Source organism: Salmo salar, chromosome 20 (genome assembly GCF_965601325.2).
Source record: "Salmo salar chromosome 20, fSalSal1, whole genome shotgun sequence".
Lineage (NCBI taxonomy): Eukaryota > Metazoa > Chordata > Actinopteri > Salmoniformes > Salmonidae > Salmo > Salmo salar.
In genome coordinates, this window is record NC_138310.1 from 52,197,349 (window position 1) to 52,221,694 (window position 24,346).

General features: G+C 44.8%; 1 protein-coding gene across 4 annotated transcripts in view; it reads left to right on the forward strand.

Moving 5' to 3' along the window:
* LOC106580786 (unconventional myosin-Ic) overlaps nucleotides 1-24,346 on the forward strand; it is a 77,977-nt gene that overhangs the window by 32,212 nt on the left and 21,419 nt on the right. For all 4 annotated transcript variants that reach the window (XM_014162197.3, XM_014162196.3, XM_014162199.3 and 1 more), the window contains exons 2-7: nucleotides 17,366-17,521; nucleotides 17,769-17,884; nucleotides 22,008-22,206; nucleotides 22,622-22,702; nucleotides 23,021-23,200; nucleotides 23,901-23,999. In XM_014162197.3, coding sequence (XP_014017672.1) covers nucleotides 17,366-17,521; nucleotides 17,769-17,884; nucleotides 22,008-22,206; nucleotides 22,622-22,702; nucleotides 23,021-23,200; nucleotides 23,901-23,999 — 831 coding nt within the window. The remainder of the gene's footprint in view (nucleotides 1-17,365; nucleotides 17,522-17,768; nucleotides 17,885-22,007; nucleotides 22,207-22,621; nucleotides 22,703-23,020; nucleotides 23,201-23,900; nucleotides 24,000-24,346) is intronic.

Here is a 24,346-nt window from a genome sequence, read left to right on the forward strand (position 1 = left end):
CGCTGGCTGAAACAGAACTGGGGAAAGGCCTATATTCTCCACTTTCCCACAGACATAAATCCCTCCTTATTTTTACTCATGCTGCCTTTTTGGATGAGCCGAGGTAGACTGCAAACCGGATGTCATTGTTTTCAATGAGAGAACGATGCTGAATGCCGTTCAGGCTGCCGGTGAATGCCGTTCAGGCTGCCGGTGAATGCCGTTCAGGCTGCCGGTGAATGCCGTTCAGGCTGCCGGTGAATGCCGTTCAGGCTGCCGGTGAATGCCGTTCAGGCTGCCGGTGAATGCCGTTCAGGCTGCCGGTGAATGCCGTTCAGGCTGCCGGTGAATGCCGTTCAGGCTGCCGGTGAACGCCGTTCAGGCTGCCGGTGTAGATGGGACCAGGGGCGGAGCCAGAGGGGTCTCCGGGGGGCCACTGGACACCCCTGACATCTGATGTGCCACCCAAATGTCATTCGCTATTGGCAGTTTGATGCTGATTGACATCTCATTTCACCTCTTGTTGAAAGAAGCATTTACTTTGACGTTCGGCAGCGCAATTTTCAAATCGAGGACGAGAGAATATTAACATTGGTTGTGAGACAGAAGAATAAGAAGAACATACAGAAGAAGAGAATATTTCCATAGATCCACAAGCTCTTTTCGCGATTGGCGAAAGCATCATATTTGAAGTAAGTTTAAGGTTTAGCATCGGGTTTAGTTTTCCTGAGCAACTTCTACATAACTTACACAGCGATTCAACTTAACGTTAGACCTTTGGTTCCATTAACAGACAGTTAATCAGATAAGGGAGATCGGTTCCCAATTTAGCCTAACATTGTTTACATTTGTGCTAGTAAGGCACACATATACAGTGCAGTGTCCTAAATTAGAGTATACGAATGTTTAGCTAATGTGGGGTAACTAGTAGGCTACAGCTGTCAGTGTTCAGCAAGTTAACATTCAGCAATTTTTGTACTTGAACTCAAAACTAAGTTATTATCAATCTGTTAACGTTACTCAAAAGATTACCACAATTTGCAGATACACCTTTATGATAGCAAACAGGCTAAAAAAGTATAGCTAGCTAAGTTACTTACTGCAGAGTAGGGCTAGCCATGATCTAACTAGTAACTTAGGCTGGTAGTTGATTTTAAGGTACAGTTATGATAATGTGATTTGTAATTAAGATTGAGATTGGACTAAAATCTGGGTAATTGGATGCTTAGATGTAACCATAGACTGTCTTATTTTTGCATAGGGTCAATTAACATGAAAAGAAAGGGAGAGATATCAGACTTCTGTCCCTGAAGGACACAATGGTAGGCCAGGCCTATACTTTAAACTACACATTTTAGTTACCAGCTGTTAGTATCTAATCTTGTGGATCTCTTAATTATATATTTTGATAGAGATATGACACATTATTTAATGTGTATTTCAGACGTTTCAAGATCCAGAGAAGGGGGTCCTGTACAGCCGTGTCTGAAAACATTTCCCAGAACTCAGCATGGTACTAGGAAAAGGGCTTTCAACAGCTCCTGGTATAAGGACAATTCATGGCTTTAATATTCTCTAAATCAAGATTCTACTTATTGTTTCGCCTGTAGGCATTTTTCTCTGCCCAATACACCGGAATCTGCCTTCACATCACAGTCAGGTTTTTGTAACTGGAAAAAGGCACTGTTTAAAGATTCTGGGTTTAAGCTCCATTTGAAGGCAGAGCATCATATCAATGCCATGTATGCTTGGAATCAGCATAAAAGGGTTATTGACAGCAACTCAATGTTAGATGTCATAAATGAGGACCGGAAAAAGAAAGTTGAGAAACTGTACTTACATTAAAACAATTGCAGATGTGCTCCTATTAACTGCCACTCAAAATATAGTGCAGAGAGGTCATCGAGTATCTGACTCTTACAACAAGGGTCATTTCTTTGACAGTCTTAGAAGAAATAGCAAAGCATGACCCTCTCATAGAGGAAAGGATGAATGCATGTGGCAATGCTAAGTACACAAGCCACCAAATCCAGAAGGAAGTTCTTGAGGGCTGAGCTGAGACGGTACAAAGTGAAATAATAAGAGAAGTAAAAGAAAGTGAAGTTTTTTGTGTAATTGCAGATGAAACCAAAGATTTAAAGAAAAAATAACATGTCTTTTTATTTGTGAGGTACTATTACAACGGGGCCATCCACGAAAGCTTTTTACACTTTCAGTCAGCTGAAAGCTTGCAGCAGGTCTCACAAAAATTATAATTGATTGCCTTGAAAAAACATGGTCTGGACCACAGAAATAATCTTGTGGGGCAAGGCTATGACGGTGCATTCGTCATGAGCGGAAAGCATTCTGGTGTGTCTGCACAGATTAAAAACAGTGCAAGATTTGCATTTCATGTGCACTGTTATGCACATTGTTTGAATTTGGTTCTTGTCGATGCTGTAAAATCAGTGCCTGAGACAGTTCACTTTTTTCCTCTCCTGCGGAAGCTTTATAACTTTTGTATCTGGCTCGTACGTTCGTCTCAAGTGGCTTGCAGTTCAGAAAGAGCTGTATCCACAGCAGCAGCCCAGGGAACTACAGAGACTTATGGATGTAAGGTGGGCATGCAGATACATGGCATGCAGTTCTGAGAGTGCTACAGGATATCACACTTGAAAATAGTGGTGATGGATCAGTGGAGGCAAGGGGCCTTCTTTCTCAGATTTATATTTCATAGGGCTTTTGGTTACCTTTTGTAAAGTGCTTGGTGATGCCAAATCTATTTCTGACATGCTCCAATCAAGCTCCCTTGACCTAGCAAGGGCTGTGGATCTAGTAGGTGCCCTTACAGACACATTACAGGACTACAGAAGTGAGGGTTACTTTGGAAAACTATGGAAAGAGGTTGAAGAGATTGCAGTGCACTGCAAAATAAGTGTACAAACAGTGTGTAAAAGACAGCCTAAAACAAGCTTAAGATTTCACGACTCATTGAGCACTGTTGGACAGAAAAATAGTGACCAAAGTGATGGTGAGCGCTTCCAAAGAGCTATCTTTTATCAGGTGCTTGACAGTCTCACAGCTGAGCTGCAGAGGTGTTTTTCAAAGAAGAATTGCGAGACAATGTAAGGGGTCCAGTCTCTCAACCCACAGAGTACACCATTCTTGAATGAGGAGCCTTTGCCTTTGCCCAGACATTTAGAGTCAGATTTAGAGGACCTCAAACATGAGGGTCATCAAACCAAGCAGCTTCTTGATAGGAGAGAGAAAAGTGGAAGGGACAGACCGTCTACTCTCCTTGACTTTGTTGTGTTTCTAGAACCTTATAAAGGAGGTCTCCCATGAGTTATTTCGACTTGGTAAGATTTATATTGTTACACCAGTCAGCCGTGCTTCTTGCGAAAGAAGCTTCTCGGCTTAAACTGTTGTCCTAAGGTGGGTTTTAATCGGTGGTTGATGACAGGTTGTCACCTCGGAATTCTCAAGGTTGAGTCAAGGAGGGTATGCGCCCTCAACACGGATGAGTGTGTGAAACATTTTGGCAGTTTTCACCAGAACTGCAGAATTATGCTGTTTTTAAATCTACCTAGGATAATTTGGCACTTAGGCGGTCCCTCTGGTAAAACATGCACTGTGTACTAGCTAGTACACTGACATTCTAAAATGATACATCTAAAGGGTATCTTGTCACACATATTTAATTTGGTCTTGATTAGGCCAATTACAAAAAATGTCTTTGCTATTAGTTAACATATGAGCATAAATATGATACTGTAGTTTGTAATATTGATGGGCACCAAAATTATTTGTATTTTTCAAGTCCAATTCTGCTTGATACCTGGTTTGTCAAATTGCATTTTTTTTTTTTTTTTGTAAATAAACTATGCAATTGATCTCCTTGGTGCTTGAGCTTTATTTTCTGAAAATATTTGGGATATTCAACACTTTTATAGACCCAGATTATATATTAATGAAAACAGAGTGACTTGTGTGTGAGAGAAATGTAACTACAGTTCCGAGGTAGAGACACTGACTAGAGAATTCTAGTGAAGTAACCCTTTTGGACCACACTATCTGCGACATTGAAGAACTCCCGGTTAAGTGGATTATCACTTCTACCTCTAATCACCAAACAGGATACATTCATGCGCCTTAGATGCCAGGTTCGGGTTACACACACACACACATTTTCTGTCATGGTCTATGGACCCCCTGAAGTAGCCTTGGCCACCCCATGTACAAAACTCTAGTTCTGCTACTGGACGGAACTTGCCACCAGAGTTAAAATATTACAAATGTTTGCCGTCTGCGGTAGCACTGTTTGTTTGTTTACTGAAATCACGATAGCAACGCAGTCTTGATGGCTTGCTTTTACGGTTACCATCTTGCTTTCTTGTCCCGCTATGCCGACTGTTATGACGGTTTTGGCGTCCCTCGTCTAAATGCAGCATTAGTCTTTCTTTCTCTTCTATTAATATTTTCTCAGGTAAATAATCTAATCAATTAGTGACCTTTATAAAGCAGCCTTTATTCATTCATTTAACTATTCAACCCCCACCATTCTGAAAAGGATAACATAAAATGATATTTATTAAGTGATAATGCCCGAGAAGCCGGTGTTTGAAGGATATATTAGCACGGGTGTTGGCAAACCGTGACAATATGTCCTCCAAACATCGGCTTCGAGGGAATTATCACTTTTATACATTGGATTACCAACATATTCAAATCATTTACATTACAAAAAATTTACATATTTTCATTACTTTATTTGAGGAATTATTTCATCCATCCACAAGATATTGTCCCCACACAAATCTAGGGTTGCTACCCAAGCCGGCTGGTCGTTTGTTCTATCGGTTCGGTTGCCACAGACGCGACCCAGTAGTTTATTCTAAATGTTCTATTGCCATACTGGCTGGCTACGTTCTTATCCCTTGCTCGCTAGCTAGCCAACTACAGCTAACTTACTGTCATGTCAAACAGTGTAGCCAGAATAACATCATTAGCTGCATATCCTTTTGTTTACGCTGTTTTCTAGTGACATTTACTTGAATACATCCTTAAAAATGAGTTGAGGCTCTCTCGTCAGGACACTGTTGTTCAGAGCAGCTAGCCAACAACACAGCAAACACAATCACTTCAAACTGAAGCTGGAAAGACTGCAAACTAGCTGCACTTCGTTTCGTTTGACCTTTAAGTAAACATGTCTTTGTATATATCCATAAAAATGATGCCAGCTGATTAATGATTTCGACTGGCTGAGAAACGCTGCCTGCCTGTCTGTCTCGTCCCGACTTCCGACCCCTACACGTTAATTATTATGGGACAGCTGGAGATCGGATTTAAATATTGAAACAATGTGGCAAATGTCTGAGAGACAGGCAGCAAGGCTAATACACATCTCTGCTGTTGAAAACTAAATGTTAGCCTAAAATAATGTGAGAATGTCTAAATATTTTTTATAGTGGAGATCAAGTTTACAACTTCCCTGGCTGGGCTGATGAGACGGTGGATTACGCAGTCAGATTGAACAGAGTAAATAGGCATTTAAATCAGATTTAGCTAGTGGTAACTTGTGGAATAGACACCGGCTGGAATGCGGTTTTAATCAACCAGCTTTCAGGTTTAGAACCACCTGTTTTTATAATTAAGCAATAAGGCATGCGGGGCTGTGGTATATGGCCAATATACCAGGCTAAGGGCTGTTCTTATGGACGATGCAATGTGGTGTGCCTGGATACAGCCCATAGCCGTGGTATATTGGCTATATACCACAAACCCAGAGGTGCCTTATTGATATTATAAACTGGTTATCAATGTAATTAGAACAGTCCAAATCTGTTTTGTCATACCTGTGGTAAACGGTCTGATATATAGCACGTCCGCCAGCCAATCAGCATTCAGGGCTCAAACCACCAAGTTTATAATATTGTAATGAAACAGCAGGGAGCAGGTCTCGAACCCTCGACCTTCAAACCCGAAGTCCGGCGCGCTATCGACTGTGCCACAAAAGCATGCTCGAGCGGCACAGTCGATTTCCGCGCTTATAAACCCAGGGTCGTCACAATATGTAATAATATAACAGGATACATTTACATTTACATTTAAGTCATTTAGCAGACGCTCTTATCCAGAGCGACTTACAAAATGGTGCATTCACCTTATGATATCCAGTGGAACAACCACTTTACAATAGTGCATCTAAATCTTTTAAGGGGGGGGGTTTAGAAGGATTACTTTATCCTATCCTAGGTATTCCTTAAAGAGGTGGGGTTTCAGATGTCTCCGGAAGGTGGTGATTGACTCCGCTGTCCTGGCGTCGTGAGGGAGCTTGTTCCACCATTGGGGTGCCAGAGCAGCGAACAGTTTTGACTGGGCTGAGCGGGAACTGTGCTTCCTCAGAGGTAGGGGGGCAAGCAGGCCAGTGGTGGATGAACGCAGTGCCCTTGTTTGGGTGTAGGGCCTGATCAGAGCCTGAAGGTATGGAGGTGCCGTTCCCTTCACAGCTCCGTAGGCAATCACCATGGTCTTGTAGCGGATGCGAGCTTCAACTGGAAGCCAGTGGAGAGAGGATACCATGGCTAAGGACCACTTAGTTTATTCCCTTATAGCAACATAACCCTATAAGGGGTGGAAAAAGTACCCAACTGTCAAACTTGAGTAAAAGTAACGATACCTTAATAGAAAACGATTAAAGTAAAAGTGAAAGTTACCCAGTAAAATACTACTTGAGTAAAAGTAAATCTACTTAAGTATCAAAAGTATAAATAAATGTAAATTCCTTCGCAAACGGATAGCCAGGGGCACACTGCAACATAATTTATAAACGAAACGTGTGTTTAGTGAGTCCGCCAGATCAGAGGCAGTAGAGTTGACCAGGGATGTTCTCTTGATAAGTGTGTGAATTGGACCATTTTCCTGTCCTGTAAAGCATTTGTATTTATTATGGATCAAAATGTAACGAGTACTTTTGGGAGTCAGGGAAAATGTGTGGAGTAAAAGTACATTTTCTTTAGGAATGTAGCAAAGTAAAAGTTGTCAAATATAAATAGTAAAGTACCGATAGCCCAAAACTTTTGTACTATCAAGTGCTTTTACTTTACGCCACTGCTTACACATCACTCAATGTAACTGCAATGGATAATGTTTAAATCTCTTGTCTGTCACAGCTGTTGTTCATCGCAGACTTAAAGATGCTGATAGGAGACACGTGATGCCGCGGAGCTGAACAGACGTTGACAAACCGAGCTCTTGAAATTTATCCTATTATTACCTAAATAACAACGTTCAAACAATATTCTAACATCGGCTGATAAATTGTCAAATACTTACCTTCCCAAAGAGCCATGGACCTCCGACCGAGAGGCAAGAAGGACGACCAAAACGTCGTTGAATCCCAAGACAACGATAACGCCACAGCTAGCAAGTTTAGCATTAGCCCTCATATCTCAGACGACGGTTCCAGACTATTGCTCTCGGCAGCCTCGCAAGACATGCTGGCTACTCTCCTCCGGGAAATTCAGGATGGTAACAAAGGTCTTTCTATGAAAATTGACAAGAAATCGGCTGAACTCCATTCTTCCATCGACGACCTGAAATCCTCCATGAATGATCTCCTTCTGAGAACGACTGAGGCCGAGATGCGCATTAGCACAGTTGAGGACACCGTCGCTCGACATGACCAGGTTCTGATAGAACTGCAGAAGGATAATGCCTACCTCAAAAACAAAGTAGACCAGATGGAGAACCAGAGCAGACGCAGTAATATCCGTGTGGTGGGATTGAAAGAGGACAGCGAGGGCCGTGACCCGGTCCGCTTCTTCACTCAATGGATCCCGGATGTCCTAGGCATAATCAACTTCACCAAGCCGCTGGAAATCGAACGCGCCCACAGAACATCAGCGCCGAAACCCCGGCCAGAGGAGCCCCCACGTACCGTTCTGGTCAGGTTCCTCCGTTTCCAAGACAGAGAGAAGATACTGCAACTCGCAAGAGCCAAAGGGGACATCACCTTCGATGGCAATAGGGTCAGCCTTTTCCCGGACATGAGTGTTGATCTCGCCAGACGTCGCAAGCAGTTCAGACCTGCCGCCAAAGCACTGAAGGAGAAGAACATCACCGGCTACCTCATCCACCCTGCGCGGATGAAAGTTCAGTACAAAGGCGGATGCCATATCTTCAACACACCGGGAGAAGTATTCACTTTTCTCAAAGAACCGAACCGCGACTGAAAAACGGTCTCTCTGGGGGATAAGATCCAATCTGTTTGTTTTCTCTTATCTGGACTGATCTGCTGATATCGGATCCGTCTACCCCGCTATCCGGTCGCTATAATTGATTTGTACATTTTCAACTAACCGATTTTCCCCGGGGTGAGTTCTATTACATTTACAGGAGACTATATTTTGGTTTAGTCAATATCCACTGGACGAAGCAATAAGTGGGTTTAGGCCCACCGCTTCCCCCCCATTTATGTTTCTCCTCTCCCGAAAAGAGACTCAAGCAGCCCTTACCGTGGGCAGTAATTATTCAGCCATAAATGCTTATTCACAACGTTTGTTTTCAATTTAGAGAGCTCGCAGGTTTTAGTTTACGCCAAGGTTTAGCTAGTAAGAGTAAGGTGGAAAGCGAGCAGCAACGTATCTCTACAAGTGTATTCATGTTTGATTGTTGGGATTGTTGTTTTAGTCTGACAATCGGGGTGGGTGGGTTTTTTTCCCCCTTTTTTTCCATGTTTATTGTTGTTTCCTTCCTAAAGAGGCACATAGGTCACTTCTGTGTTCAAACCAAAGTTGAAACATTTCCTGACTATTTACATATGAGCGATTTCCATTCGGTTACATATTTCAAACCCAACCTATGCTTAATCCACTAAAATATGTCACATTCAACGTAAAAGTCCTTAACAGCCCGATTAAAAGGAAAAGAGTCTATACATGCCTTAAGAAATTAAAGGCCGATATTGTGTTTCTACAAGAAACACATCTTACAGCCAGCGAACACAAGAAATTGAAGAGGGAATGGGTAGGACAAGTTTTTGCGTCCTCTTTTAACTCCAAAGCAAGAGGAACTGCAATTTTGATAAGTAGACACATCCCCTTCTGCGTCAACAACACCATCTCTGATCCCTCGGGCAGGTTTGTTTTGGTGCAGGGGCATATGTTTTCAGAGTCTTGGACCCTGCTGAATATTTATGCTCCTAACTTCGATGACCATATGTTTATACAGAATGTCTTCCTTCAGGTCGCTCAAGCACCACCAGGATGGCTACTGGTTGGAGGAGATCTACATTTTTGTTTAGATACAGTCCTTGATAGGTCCTCGGATAAACCCTCCCTTCTTACCAAAGCCGCCAAGCTCACCATGTCATTCATGAAAGATCTTAATTTACTAGACATCTGGAGACAGTTGCACCCACAGGATAGGGACTACTCTTTTTATTCACACCCACACAAGACACACACACGCATAGATAACTTTTTACTATCGACCCAACTGTTTCATAGAGTGTTAGATATCGAGTATCTCCCCAGATTGCTTAGCGACCATTCTCCTCTGGTATTATCAATCTCCATTCCTAACAAGGTAAACGGAGCATATAGATGGAGACTAAATCCTACACTCCTAAAGCAACCAGAATTTTGTGCATTTATCAAAGAGCAGATCAATATTTTTACTTTGACAAACAAACCCTCCGCTCCTGACAGTTTCATTCTTTGGGACACATTGAAAGCCTATCTGAGGGGACAGATCATTTCCTATACTAAAGGGTTGAAGAGAAAATACGGTGCGGAACTGAATGTCCTTGAATCTGAAATCTCTGAGCTGGAGAAAACCTACCAAAGAGGCCCGACTAAAGATCTATATAGGCTTTTGGTAAATAAAAAACTGAAATATAATATTCTGAACACATATCAAGCTGAGAGGGCCATCACTAAATCAAAACAGCGTTATTACGAGCTTGGAGAGAAAGCTCACAAAGTACTGGCATGGCAACTGAAAGCAGAGGAAAGTAAGAGGACAATTAATGCTATAGAAACCCTTACTAATGAGATATCTTTCGACCCTACCGAAATTAATAATACCTTTAAGAAATACTATGAAGACCTCTACACTTCCCAATCAAGCGATGATCTGTCGGAGATCGACTCCTTTCTCTCCTCTCTCAACCTCCCATGCCTGTCAGAGGAAGACAGAGAGCGCCTGAGTGAAAACTTCTCTGTTCCTGAATTGGTGGAAGCCATTAAATCCTTACCTTCTAATAAATCTCCTGGGGAGGATGGCTTCCCTCCAGAGTTCTATAAAGAATTTAGGGAGCTGTTGGTCCCCTACCTCATGGAGGTACTTAAAAAAGCCGGGGAAGACGACTGCTTTCCAGAGTCTTTCTCTCAAGCAGTGATTACTGTAATCCACAAGAAAGGGAAAAACCCGCTAAAGTGCGCCTCCTATAGACCAATCTCTCTCCTTAACACAGATTGTAAACTGGTCACCAAGATGCTATCTAAGAGACTGGAGTCATGTCTTCCCCTGTTGGTCAACCCAGATCAGACTGGCTTCATAATTAATAGACTGTCCTCCAATAATCTCAGAAGGTTCTTTGATATAATTCACCTTGCTAACAAAAACAAAATACCTAGTGTCGCAGTCTCCCTCGACGCTGAAAAGGCCTTTGATAGGGTTGAATGGCCATACCTCTTTCGCGTCTTGGAAAAGTTTGGTTTAGGTACCGTTTTTGTAAATTTGATAAAATCACTCTACAAATCTCCTAAAGCTAGGATTGCTACCAATGGGATTACTTCCTCCTCTTTCCCTCTCTATAGGGGGAACAGACAAGGTTGCCCAATTAGCCCCCACCTCTTTGCCCTCGCCATCGAACCGTTGGCTGAGGCTATTAGATCGTGCCCTGACATACATGGCTTTGAGGTGGGCCCCCATACCCATAAACTATCACTCTTTGCGGACGACCTTATCTTATTTCTAACAAACCCAGAACACTCCCTCTCTCACTTGCAGATCCTACTACAGTGTTATAGCTCTTTCTCTGGATATAAGGTTAACTTCGATAAAAGCGAAATCTTACCGCTGTCTGTCTTTGACCATCATACCATCAAGCACAAGTTTCCTTTTCGATGGTCGCCTCTGGGCTTCACATATTTGGGCATAATGGTGGATGGTAACCTGAACAACCTCTATAAACTCAATCTGGCCGGCTTGTTGCAGAAGGTGGAGGGTGACCTGTGTAGGTGGATGGACTTGCCTCTCACCCTACTGGGTAGAATCAATGTGATTAAAATGAATATCCTGCCCAGATTTCTATATTTGTTTCAATCTCTCCCTATCCCTGTGCCCGCAGCATTCTTTTCCTCTCTTGACAAGCTGACCAGACGGTTTATCTGGCATGGCAAAACCCAGAGGGTTAGCCTGGACAAACTGACCCTGGATTACGGTCAAGGGTGCTTAAACCTCCCCAATTTTAGAATGTACTACTGGGCTGCTCAGTCTAGGTTTCTCGCTCAGAGGTTTGACAATGGTCCCTCCCCCTCATGGTTGAACATTGAAAAACTTGAGATGAATGATGACACGGGGGCAGAATTGTTTTACAAATGGGACAGAAAATCTATAAAAACCATCAGACAACCCTTTAATCATACATTCTGTCCTGGCATGGTGTAAACTGCATGAGCTGTTCGGACGAGGGGGATTTCTCTCCCCTAAAACCCCTTTATGGAACAATAGATTGATCCCTATGTTTTTCCAGAATAGTAACTTTAGACCATGGTCTGATAAGGGGATCACTCTTCTGGAACACTGTTGTGAGGAGGGAGTTCTTATGTCTTTTGAACAGCTGAAACAGAAATACCACTTGTCTAACAGGGACTTCTTTAGCTACCTACAACTACGAGACTTAATTAGGGTGACTCTCAAGGGACAATGGAACCTACCTAAGATGTCACCTATTGAACAATTCTGCCATGCAGACCAACCACTACTCAAGACCATTTCCCGTGTTTACGATGCTCTAATGTCAGTACTAACACTGCCTGAGCTAGATAAACCCCGACTTAGATGGGAAAAAGATCTGGGTATTGATCTTGATGAGGGCCTATGGAGTGACCTATGCAGGGATGGTGTTACATCCACATTGAACTCCAGATACAGATTGATCCAGTTTAATTTCCTCCATCAGCTCTATATCACCCCATCTAGACTGCACAAGTTCAATCCTGATATCTCCTCCCTATGTTTTAGATGTGGCTCAGATGAAGGAACATTCCTCCATTCCACTTGGCAGTGTTCAAAACTATATGGTTTCTGGCAGGGGGTATGCGATACCATATCCTCAATCCACGGGGTTGCATTCCCTTTAGACCCCGAGGTCTGCCTACTGGGTAACTATACTAACACCAATCTTAGGCAAAGTCATACTATAAAGCTAACAGAAATATTGCTAGCGATTGCCAAGAAATGTATTGCCTTGAAATGGAAATCGGATTCCCCCCTACCAGTGGCAATGTGGCTATCGGAAGTTAATAGTTGTATCCCACTGGAGAAAATCACTTACTGCTTGAGGAATAAGTTAAAGACATTTTACAGAATTTGGCAACCTTTTATTGACTATATGGAGAATCTCCCCCCACACCACATTGATTGAATCTCTATATAATTCTTATATAATGTTTCACACGTAATGTATAATATGTAGCTTACAGCAGGTGACCATATGAATCAATGTCTCATTATTATTATTAATATTTATTTTATTATGATTTATGTATCATGTATGTTTTTTATGTATTATGTATGCCCGTATATATAATTTTTATTTTTTATTACGCTCGTCTGTTACCGTCACTTTGTCCTTTGTTGTCTAACATATTTTCACTTTTGTTTTGAATGTTCTTAATTGGAAAATGCAAAAATAAAATATTAAAATAAAAAAAAAAAAAAAAAAAGATGCTGATAATACCAATGAACCCTTTTCAGCTGCTTGGTTCATCCTGTATATCACAATATAGACCTTTTTAAGCAACCAAAGGGCAATGCTAAGGTTAGGCAAAGGGCAAGCATTGTTTTGTGGTTATGCAGCAGACACACTCATTCCCCTTAGCCCCACCCGGTTGTTCACTGCTCTGTGAGAGCAGGTAGAGTGAACACCAAATTGACTCTCCATGCAGAATTCTGCAAAATTATCTTGTGTACAACGTAAAACACCAAATAATGCATGCAGAGCAGAATTAGACCGATACCCGCTAATTATCAAATTCCAGAAAAGACCCGTTTAAATTCTACAACCACCTAAAAGGAAGTGATTCACAAAACCTTCCATAACAAAGCCATCACCTACAGAGATGAACCTGGAGAAGAGTCCCCTAAGCAAGCTGGTCCTGGGGCTCTGTTCTCAAATACAAACAGACCCCACAAAGCCCCAGGACAGCAACACAATTAGACCCAACCAAATCATGAGATAACAAAAAGATAATTCTTTCCAATGTGTTGAGCAATTAACAAAAAAACAGCAAACTAGAATGCTATTTGGCCCTAAACAGAGAGTACACAGTAGCAGAATACCTGACCCAAACTAAAGGAAAGCTTTGACTATGTACAGACTCGGCGAGCATAGCCTTGCTACTGAGGAATGACGCCGTAGGCAGACCTGGCTCTCAAGAGAAGACAGGCTATGTGCACACTGCCCACAAAATGAGGTGGAAACTGTGCTACACATCCTAAACTGCCAAATGTATGACCATATTAGATTTTCATATTTCCCTCAGATTACACAGATCCACAAAGAATTTGAAAACAATCCCAATTTTGATCAACTCCCATATCTACTGGGTGAAAGACAGGGGGAGGGTAGGAGAGAATGGTTAAGAGGCGGAGGGCAGGAGAAAGAGGGAAAGGGTGGGAGAGAGGGAATGAGAAGTGTTGAGAGAGTGGGAGAGTGGATTAAAGAGGAGGTGGCCAGAGCAGGCACACAGCAGTAGGCCTAGGTCCTTTGTTTTCTCCACAGGATTTGGAAAAGGTGACCGCATGCTGGTAGTGGCAGTAACGGCATGTACAGTTGGTAGTGCAGGAGTGTTGGTGTGTTCAACAAGGACGTGTGCGTGCATGCATGTGTGTTGTGGTCGGAAGGGGCAGAGTGTGGGGAGGCAGGAAAATAACTAAAAGCCCCATTGAGGAACAATGAAGTAATGGAGAGAGGTGGTGTTGGGAGAACGCTGAGAGAATGGGAAACTGAAGCGGGAGAAAAGGGGTTCCTCATCCTCTCCCTGTCAGAGAGAACTCCCTCCCTGTGTTAAGAAGAATGTTGGCACTGTTCCATTGTTTCTTGAAATGGTTTCGCCATAGAAATAGAATCAATAGAACGGTCCACCCACCCATTGTGGCCTCATTAACTTGGATGGGGATGTCCGTTCTAGTAATTATATTTCTATGGCTTTCCCCTGTCTTATGTCAGTTACTGATAGTCAGTCAATTAGCCCATGTCAGCTAAAATGTTTTAGGTTGCTGAATTAGCCAGCTATCTGAACTTGTTATCGTGGTCGAATTACCAGTCGGGTGCACCCCATTGATTTTGTTAGTCAGTTTCATGGATGTGGGTATGCAGACCCGCAAGCAACTATGGCCCCTCATGATGAGTTCAGATTTGTTGTGGCCCTCACCCCCTCAAAGTTGCTCATCCCTGGATTAGATGTCCAGATAACAGGCTTCTCACTAATGAGCCCAACGAGCCCTGTGAGAAAGGAGATTCCTCTTCCTGTCAGAGAGCGAACTCCCTCCCTGTGTTAAAAAGAAAGAGAACAATGTTGGCACTGTTCCATCATTTCTTGAAATGTTTCCCCATAGAAATATAATCAGTAGAATGGTCCACACATGGCATCATTAATTTAGGTGGGGATGTCCATTCTAGTAATTCTATTTCTATGGCTTTCCCCTGGATGTCGGCGCAATTAGATGCCCAGATAACGGACTTCTCACTAAGGAGCCCAACGGACCCTGGGAGAGAACTTCTCTCAGCGCAGCACCGGCCCGAGACGGATCACTTTTTCCTCAGGAACTGCAGGCTCTTTGTGTTCCCCCGGGCCATGTGAAACGATGGCTCACCAAGGCTCAGGGCCCGTATTCCAAAAGCCTTTCGGCGTCGAAGTGCTGATCTAGGATCAGGTCACGCCTCTCCATATCATCGTATTTCAGTATGATCTGAAAAGGCAGAAAGTATTCCAGATCAGCCCTCCTACTCGGAGACTGTGAATACGGGCCTGCGACTTGAAGGGGGGATGATGGAGGAGAGAAAGGAGATGGAGGGGTACCTAAAGACCCTCGGAGGGATGCAGTGTGAATGAAGTGAGTTAAAAAGGCTGGAGTGAAAGCTTGAGTCATCACCCCATGAATCTTCATCTGAGCCAGTTTGCTACAGCATGAAAATAAACTTGCAGCAACCGGTAATGTGGATTATAATTAATGACTTTTTTTCTAAGGGTTGATACATTTTTTTGTAAGGGAAAATCAAGTCTGAAATTTCGAAGTGGAAATTCCAAACTTCAGAAGCCTTTTTGAACCTCAAATACACTGCATTACAGGAAGGTTCTCCTACAACAGGGTGATCTCAGTGAGATCCTACTTCCTGTAGGAATCATTAAGCTGGAACAACTCGCCCGCCATTAAGTCCTAACGCTGAAGTACATTAAATGGTGCTATTAGGTGTTGGTGTGTGGAGACTCCTCAAGCAGAGGCAATTCATTAGGTTTAAAGTCTAAAGGACGCTACGCAGTCTTCACAAACGGGGCCGGCGAAGGTCAGTCTCTGTTGCGCTCAAATGTACGGCTGATTTTTTTTGGAACCTCCGTCGACCTAGTTTGCGTAGACTGTGTAGAGCTCTTAACAACCACGGGTCGTCACAATTGGCACCCAATTCCCTACATAGTGCAATACTTTTAACCAGAGCCCTTAAGGGACCTGGTCAAAAGTAGTGCACTATATAGGGAGTTGGGTGCCATTTGGGACATATCTATTGCGACTACTTCACTATCTCTCCTGTCATCTCTCATTATAACTCACTGTTGCTTTAGGGAGAGGGGGAGAGAGAGAGGTAGCAGGGTAGGGTACTGTGTGAAGCAGGGAGTTGTTTTTGGAACGTTGAGTACAGTGATGATGCTGGATAAGGAATGGAATCACTTCCTGGCAACACACACACTGGCACACGTTTCTCTCCCGTCTCCTCTCCTCAGCTACACTCACGCGTTCTGTCTGCTTCATCCCTCCTCTCTCTCTGTTTTTCTCCTCTGTGATACAAGCTGCATTGTCAACAGCTGCCTCACCTACTGCAGCCCTTAATTAGGAGGAGGAGCACCTCTCTCTCTCCTTCCCCTGGGCAGGGCCCTACCCTGTCAATAACAAAACAACAACATATGCAGCTGCTCTGTACAGTGTGTGTGGTAATGAACATGGACAATGAACAATAAACGTGCGTGCAGTCAGTGTGTGTATGTGTGTGGACCCGTGTGTGTGCTGGCATAATCATCTGTGCATCCCTCCAGAGCGTAGTGACAGATCTGTGTAGTGATAGTGACTACTGTATAGCAAGCCATGGATCTGGGTAACATTTGCGGTCTGGTGCGTAAAACTCAAGCCTCCATCGTAGAAAACAGGTTCCTGGGCAAACGCATTGACGAGCTGAAGGATGTAAGTTAAGTGTTTGAATGCACGTTTTATTTTTTTAAGATCGGGATTCTAGCTTGGATGGAGCCCGTTGGATGGAGCCCGTAAGACTTTGGTGGAAGTGCAAACTTTTTTTATTTCGGGTTGGGTGTTCCTCCGCTTCTAGTTCTAGCATGCACAAGATTACGAAGTGAGCTGTTTTCTAAGGAGAGCTCCTTGGTATGGAACACTGCAAAACTCCACTTTCTACAATATCTTTCTGTCCGTGTATGTTATTGAATGTGGGAGAGGGAGCGCTTGTGCTAACTATTCTTTGTCATAGTTTGATGGAAATGGGTACCTTTTTGTGAAGCGTTGTGTCCATAGTGTGTGTTGAAGTACGTACTGTAGCTAGATTCCGGGGTACTGTAGCTAGATTCCGGGGTACTGTAGCTAGATTCTGGGGTACTGTAGCTAGATTCCGGGGTACTGTAGCTAGATTCTGGGGTACTGTAGCTAGATTCTGGGGTACTGTAGCTAGATTCCGGGGTCCTGTAGCTAGATTCTGGGGCCGTGATGAGCGCTTACTTGTCAGGCATAAATGAACACTGAGAGATGGATACTCGCACGCAACGATGATCTAACTTAACCAGAGTCTGCTTAGAATGTCTCTTCTGTCTTTTGGTCTTTTTTTGCTTCTCTCTCCTGCCTTATTTTTATGGTTCCTATTGCTGACCTCCCTCTGCTCCTCTTCTCTCTCCTCCAGACGTTGGGGAGTGACGGGGTGCGGATCACCATGGAGAGTGCCCTGACGGCCAGGGACCGGGTGGGTGTACAGGACTTCGTCCTGCTGGAGAACCACACCAGCGAGGCAGCCTTCATGGAGAACCTCCGCAAGCGCTTCAAGGAGAACCTCATCTATGTAAGACTCGTACCCCAATTACACTCACCTCCTGGGTCATGTTCATTAGGTAGCAAACAAAAGCAAAAAGAGGAAGGACTACCTGAACTTGTCCAATAAACAACGCTTGTTTTTCCGTTGCGTAACATGTTGCTGCCCTCATGAATTTGTGCCTGCTGAAGAGACACTATTTGTATGTAGATGCATTCCCCCACTGTGTTGTCACCTTAGAGAGAGAGAGTTCATGGTGTCTTTGTCTCTCTCTCAGACGTACATCGGCTCAGTCCTGGTGTCGGTGAACCCCTACAAGGATCTGGAGATCTACACCAAGAACCACATGGAGCGCTACCGAGGTGTCAACTTCTACGAGGTCTCTCCCCACATGTGAGTAGCCTGAACCCGGGTGTCCCAACCCACCATCTGTCCCCCTCCTCTCCCATCCCAGTTGACTGAGTCGTGGACTAACAGTTATGTAACGGGGGGTTTTCTGAGTGTCTGCTCGGCATACATTACGTCGGCCCTGTTTGTTTTGAGTTGCTAGGGGAAGAGGGAATTCCTGGCCGGTTCCTCTGACTCTCTGACCACGGACGAACAATGGACTGTATTATGGAAATTCCGCCATGCGCTCGACATTCCCGGCTTCGCTGCTCCTAGACTCCGTGTTTTTTCCCCCCGTTCTACCCAACTATGAAGCCAAATGTTTTCTGTCTGTCTGAAGGGGAAAAGAGGGATGTGGGGCTGCATCTCGGTGCTAGAGGCATCACTACAGACCCAGGTTCGATTCCAGGCTGTATCACAACCAGCCATGATTGGGAGTCCAATAGGGCGGCGCACAATTGGCCCAGTGTCATCCGGGTTAGGGGAGGGTTTGGCTGGGGTAGGCCGCCATTGTAAACTAAGAATTTTTTTCTTATCTGACTTGCCTAGTTAAATAAAGGTTGAATAATATATATATTTTAAATGTGTTTTGGAAGGGAGGGAATATGGAGGAGGGACAGAGACAAATGGGCGATGGGGTGGGGGATGGTGCTATCAGAGGTATTACATTTGCAGTGGAAATTGTTTAAGGTAGTCCTTGTGGAATTGTCCATATACGAGATGGTCAAAACAGAACTACACATAATAAGTAATATATAATAAACTAATGAACAGTTCAGGATTTGCGTGGAAATGTGTAGTAATATCCCCTCTACTATATCTACTCTACTATATCCCCTCTACTATATCTACTCTACTATATCCCCTCTTCTATATCTACTCTACTGTATCCCCTCTACTATATCTACTCTACTGTATCCCCTCTACTGTACTGTATCCCCTCTACTATATCTACTCTACTGTATCCCCTCTACTTTACTGTATCCCCTCTACTGTACTGTATCCCCTCTACTATATCTACTTTACTGTATCCCCTCTACTGTACTGTATCCCCTCTACTATATCTACTCTACTGTATCCCCTCTACTCTACTGTATCCCCTCTACTATATCTACTCTACTGTATCCCCTCTACTTTACTGTATCCCCTCTACTGTACTGTATCCCCTCTACTATATCTACTCTACTGTATCCCCTCTACTATATCTACTGTACTGTATCCCCTCTACTGTACTGTATCCCCTCTACTGTACTGTATCCCCTCTACTGTACTGTATCCCCTCTACTATATCTACTGTACTGTATCCCCTCTACTGTACTGTATCCCCTCTACTGTATCTACTCTACTGTATCCCCTCTACTATATCTACTCTACTGTATCCCCTCTACTTTACTGTATCCCCTCTACTGTACTGTATCCCCTCTACTACTACCTCTACCCCCTCTACTGTATCCCCTCTACTATATCTACTCTACTGTATCCCCTCTACTGTACTGTATCCCCTCTACTGTACTGTATCCCCTCTACTATATCTACTTTACTGTATCCCCTCTACTCAACTGTATCCCCTCTACTATATCTACTGTATCCCCTCTACTGTACTGTATCCCCTCTACTGTACTGTATCCCCTCTACTATATCTACTCTACTGTATCCCCTCTACTCTACTGTATCCCCTCTACTCTACTGTATCCCCTCTACTCTGTATCCACTCTACTGTATCCACTCTACTGTATCCACTCTACTGTATCCACTCTACTCTACTGTATCCCCTCTACTCTACTGTATCCACTCTACTGTATCCCCTCTACTCTACTGTATCCACTCTACTGTATCCCCTCCCCTCTACTGTATCCACTCTACTGTATCCCCTCTACTCTACTGTATCCCCTCTACTCTACTGTATCCCCTCTACTGTATCCCCTCTACTCTACTGTATCCCCTCTGCTGTATCCCCTCTGCTCTACTGTATCCACTCTACTCTACTGTATCCCCTCTACTGTATCCCCTCTGCTCTACTGTATCCCCTCTGCTCTACTGTATCCCCTCTACTCTACTGTATCCCCTCTGCTCTACTGTATCCCCTCCGCTGTATCCCCTCTGCTCTACTGTATCCCCTCCGCTGTATCCACTCTACTCTACTGTATCCACTCTACTGTATCCCCTCTACTCTACTGTATCCCCTCTACTGTATCCCCTCTGCTCTTCTGTATCCCCTCTGCTCTACTGTATCCCCTCTGCTGTATCCCCTCTGCTCTACTGTATCCCCTCCGCTGTATCCCCTCTGCTCTACTGTATCCCCTCTGCTATATCTACTCTACTGTATCCCCTCTACTTTACTGTATCCCCTCTACTGTACTGTATCCCCTCTACTATATCTACTCTACTGTATCCCCTCTACTTTACTGTATCCCCTCTACTGTACTGTATCCCCTCTACTATATCTACTGTACTGTATCCCCTCTACTGTACTGTATCCCCTCTACTGTACTATATCCCCTCTACTGTACTGTATCCCCTCTACTATATCTACTCTACTATATCCCCTCTACTGTACTGTATCCCCTCTACTGTACTGTATCCCCTCTACTATATCTACTGTACTGTATCCCCTCTACTATATCTACTGTACTGTATCCCCTCTACTATATCTACTGTACTGTATCCCCTCTACCCTACTGTATCCCCTCTACTATATCTACTGTACTGTATCCCCTCTACTCTACTGTATCCCCTCTACTATATCTACTCTACTGTATCCCCTCTACTCTACTGTATCCCCTCTACTGTACTGTATCCCCTCTACTATATCTACTCTACTGTATCCCCTCTACTATATCTACTCTACTGTATCCCCTCTACTGTACTGTATCACCTCTACTCTACTGTATCCCCTCTACTCTGTATCCCCTCGACTCTGTATCCCCTCTACTCTGTATCCCCTCTACTGTATCCACTCTACTCTACTGTATCCACTCTACTCTACTGTATCCACTCTACTCTACTGTATCCACTCTACTGTATCCACTCTACTCTACTGTATCCACTCTACTCTACTGTATCCACTCTACTCTACTGTATCCACTCTACTGTATCCCCTCTACTCTACTGTATCCCCTCTGCTGTATCCCCTCTGCTCTACTGTATCCACTCTACTCTACTGTATCCCCTCTACTCTACTGTATCCCCTCCGCTGTATCCCCTCTACTCTACTGTATCCACTCTACTGTATCCCCTCTGCTCTACTGTATCCCCTCTGCTGTATCCCCTCTGCTCTACTGTATCCACTCTACTCTACTGTATCCCCTCTACTGTATCCCCTCTACTCTACTGTATCCCCTCTACTCTACTGTATCCCCTCTGCTCTACTGTATCCCCTCTGCTCTACTGTATCCCCTCCGCTGTATCCCCTCTACTCTACTGTATCCACTCTACTGTATCCCCTCTGCTCTACTGTATCCACTCTGCTGTATCCCCTCTGCTCTACTGTATCCCCTCTGCTGTATCCCCTCTGCTCTACTGTATCCCCTCCGCTGTATCCCCTCTGCTCTACTGTATCCCCTCTGCTGTATCCCCTCTGCTCTACTGTATCCCCTCTGCTGTATCCCCTCTACTCTACTGTATCCCCTCTACTCTACTGTATCTACTCTACTGTATCCCCTCTACTGTATCTACTCTACTGTATCCACTCTACTCTACTGTATCTACTCTACTGTATCCCCTCCGCTGTATCCGCTCCGCTGTATCCGCTCTGCTCCGCTGTATCCCCTCCGCTGTATCCCCTCCGCTGTATCCCCTCCGCTGTATCCCCTCTGCTGTATCCCCTCCGCTGTATCCGCTCCGCTGTATCCGCTCTGCTCCGCTGTATCCCCTCCGCTGTATCCCCTCCGCTGTATCCGCTCCGCTGTATCCGCTCTGCTCCGCTGTATCCCCTCCGCTGTATCCCCTCCGCTGTATCCCCTCCGCTGTATCCGCTCCGCTGTATCCCCTCTGCTGTATCCCCTCCACTCCAAATTGAAGGTTTATGAGGATGACACAAAGTGCCTCTGTTTGCTAGCTGTCCCACTCCACTACAGTTCTTCACTGACTCATGCTCTTTCTCTCTCTGTTTGTTTGTCCCTCCTCCCAGCTACGCGGTGTCTGACAACTCCTACCGGTCCATGCGGACGGAGCGTAAGGACCAGTGCATCCTCATCTCAGGGGAGAGCGGTGCCGGCAAGACGGAGGCCTCGAAGAAGATCCTGCAGTACTACGCCGTGACCTGTCCCGCCAGCGACCAGGTGGAGACGGTCAAGGACCGCCTGCTGCAGTCCAACCCTGTCCTAGAGGTCAATACTGGAGGGGGAAATACCATGTCGTCCACTGCATGTGTCTAGCTCGGTCCAGTCTAAAACAAGACATCATATTTGTGCGTGTGTGTGTATGTGTGAGTGCGTGCGTGCGCGTCCTGGAGTGTAAGCAGGCTCTCTACTCATTTGGTGTACTGTATTGAGCTGTGGTGTGTTTTGGCTGGATGGGCTGTAGACTAGTGGAGTCCAGACAGATGGGGAGCAGATGTGTTAGGATCACAGCAGAGCGGTCCAGACAGACAGACCCACTGCCCTGTAATCTAGCCCCGTGTCTCAGCAACAGTCACAGCCCAGCACACCTCCTGAGCCTCTGTCACCACTTTAACACACCTGTCTACCCTCCCCACTCCTCTCCCTCTTCTGTCTACCTCTTCATCCCAATGTGTGACCCCAGGCTTTTGGAAACGCCAAAACGTTACGCAACGACAACTCCAGCCGCTTCGGTAAATACATGGACATCCAGTTTGACTTCAAGGTGAGTGAGTGGTCACTCACACACACACACACACACACACACACACACACACACACACACACACACACACACACACACACCAATGACAGAGTATGTTCCTATAAGGGGGAAACCAGTACATAAACACTGCCAGTCCTTCCATATTAACTTGTACAATATGTTTATTTTTCCACTCCTACGTTACTGTACTGTCCACGGGGCGCGTTCGTTTCCTGGGGGCGTGTACACCTGCATGTGGCTCTCTGTCTGTCTCAGTATCCCTGCATCACCACCCTCTCCTCCTCCCCCTTTCCCCGGTTCCCTCTCTCCTGGCGGCAGGGTGCTCCGGTAGGGGGCCACATCCTCAACTACCTGCTGGAGAAGTCACGGGTGGTGCACCAGAACCACGGAGAGAGGAACTTCCACATCTTCTACCAGCTGATTGAGGGGGGTGAGGAGGACCTGCTGCGGCGCCTGGGCCTGGAGAGGAACCCCCAGCAGTACCAGTACCTCGTCAAGGTGGGACGCAGCAGACTTTCACTCTGTGGTTGGGTCTGGAATGGGCCACTTCCCTAGTCTCCAACCTCTGACCGGAGCATGTGTCTAGCTGTTTGGGGCTCAGGTCAAAAGTTATGCAATCGTGTGTTTTTTCAGATGTATTCCCAAGTCTCTCCTTTTTGCTTTTACAGCAGGAAGAGGTGTGTGTCTTCTCTCGCTCTCGTGTGTGTGTGTGTGTGTGTGTGTGTTGGCTCTGTCCCAGTGGGAGTCCTGCTTAATGGACCCAGTGTGTTATTAGTGCTGCTATAGAGATGTTCTCAGGTGAAGGAGTCTCTCCCTACTCACTCCCCCACTGAGACCTACAATATCTCTGCAAACACGCACACAAACACTTATTTAGTCAGCCAATGAATGTGTGGGTGTTCAGTATCTGACGTGCACACGCGTGCATAAATGAGTGCACGTGTCTGTGTTTGCTGGACCTACAATTAGTACGCATACGGCCGGAAGAGATAAAACATGAACCTGCCGATCTTTCAAAAACGTCTGAACATGTCTTCATAGAGCAGCTTGGTAGATGATTTTAACTAACACCTTACTGTTGTACTTCTTACTAACACTGATTTAGATGTTGGCTGCTTTGTTGAGGAATGTTTTTACTTGCAATGTAGAATTATGGTGTTTTGGCTTCAACAGTGTTTTGTCTGTGTGGGTCTCTCAGGGGAACTGTCCCAAGGTGAGCTCCATCAACGACCGCAGCGACTGGAAGGTGGTGAGGAAAGCCCTGTCTGTCATCGGCTTCAACGAGGACGAGGTGGAGGTAAGAACCTGTTATTACAACACAGACACACAGACAATGTTAGCCACTTAGGTAGTGTGTTGTTGATTACCTTAAAAACTACTACTGAATACTTATTCCATTTTGACTGTCTGACCAATCACTGTCTGTGCTTTGGGTGCAACCCTCTGTTTTGTTATTGTAGTTGTGCAGTAGCATGCTGTATGCCCCTTCACTGCAGTCTTGTGTACATAGGCAGGTTGTGTGACTGTCTATATTGACCAATAAAGTGGTCTTATCTTATATGTGAGTGTGTTGGGACAGGGGGTGAAGAGAGGGTGTGTTTGTGTGTGTGGTGAGAGGGCTGATTTGTGCTTTGTGTGGATGTC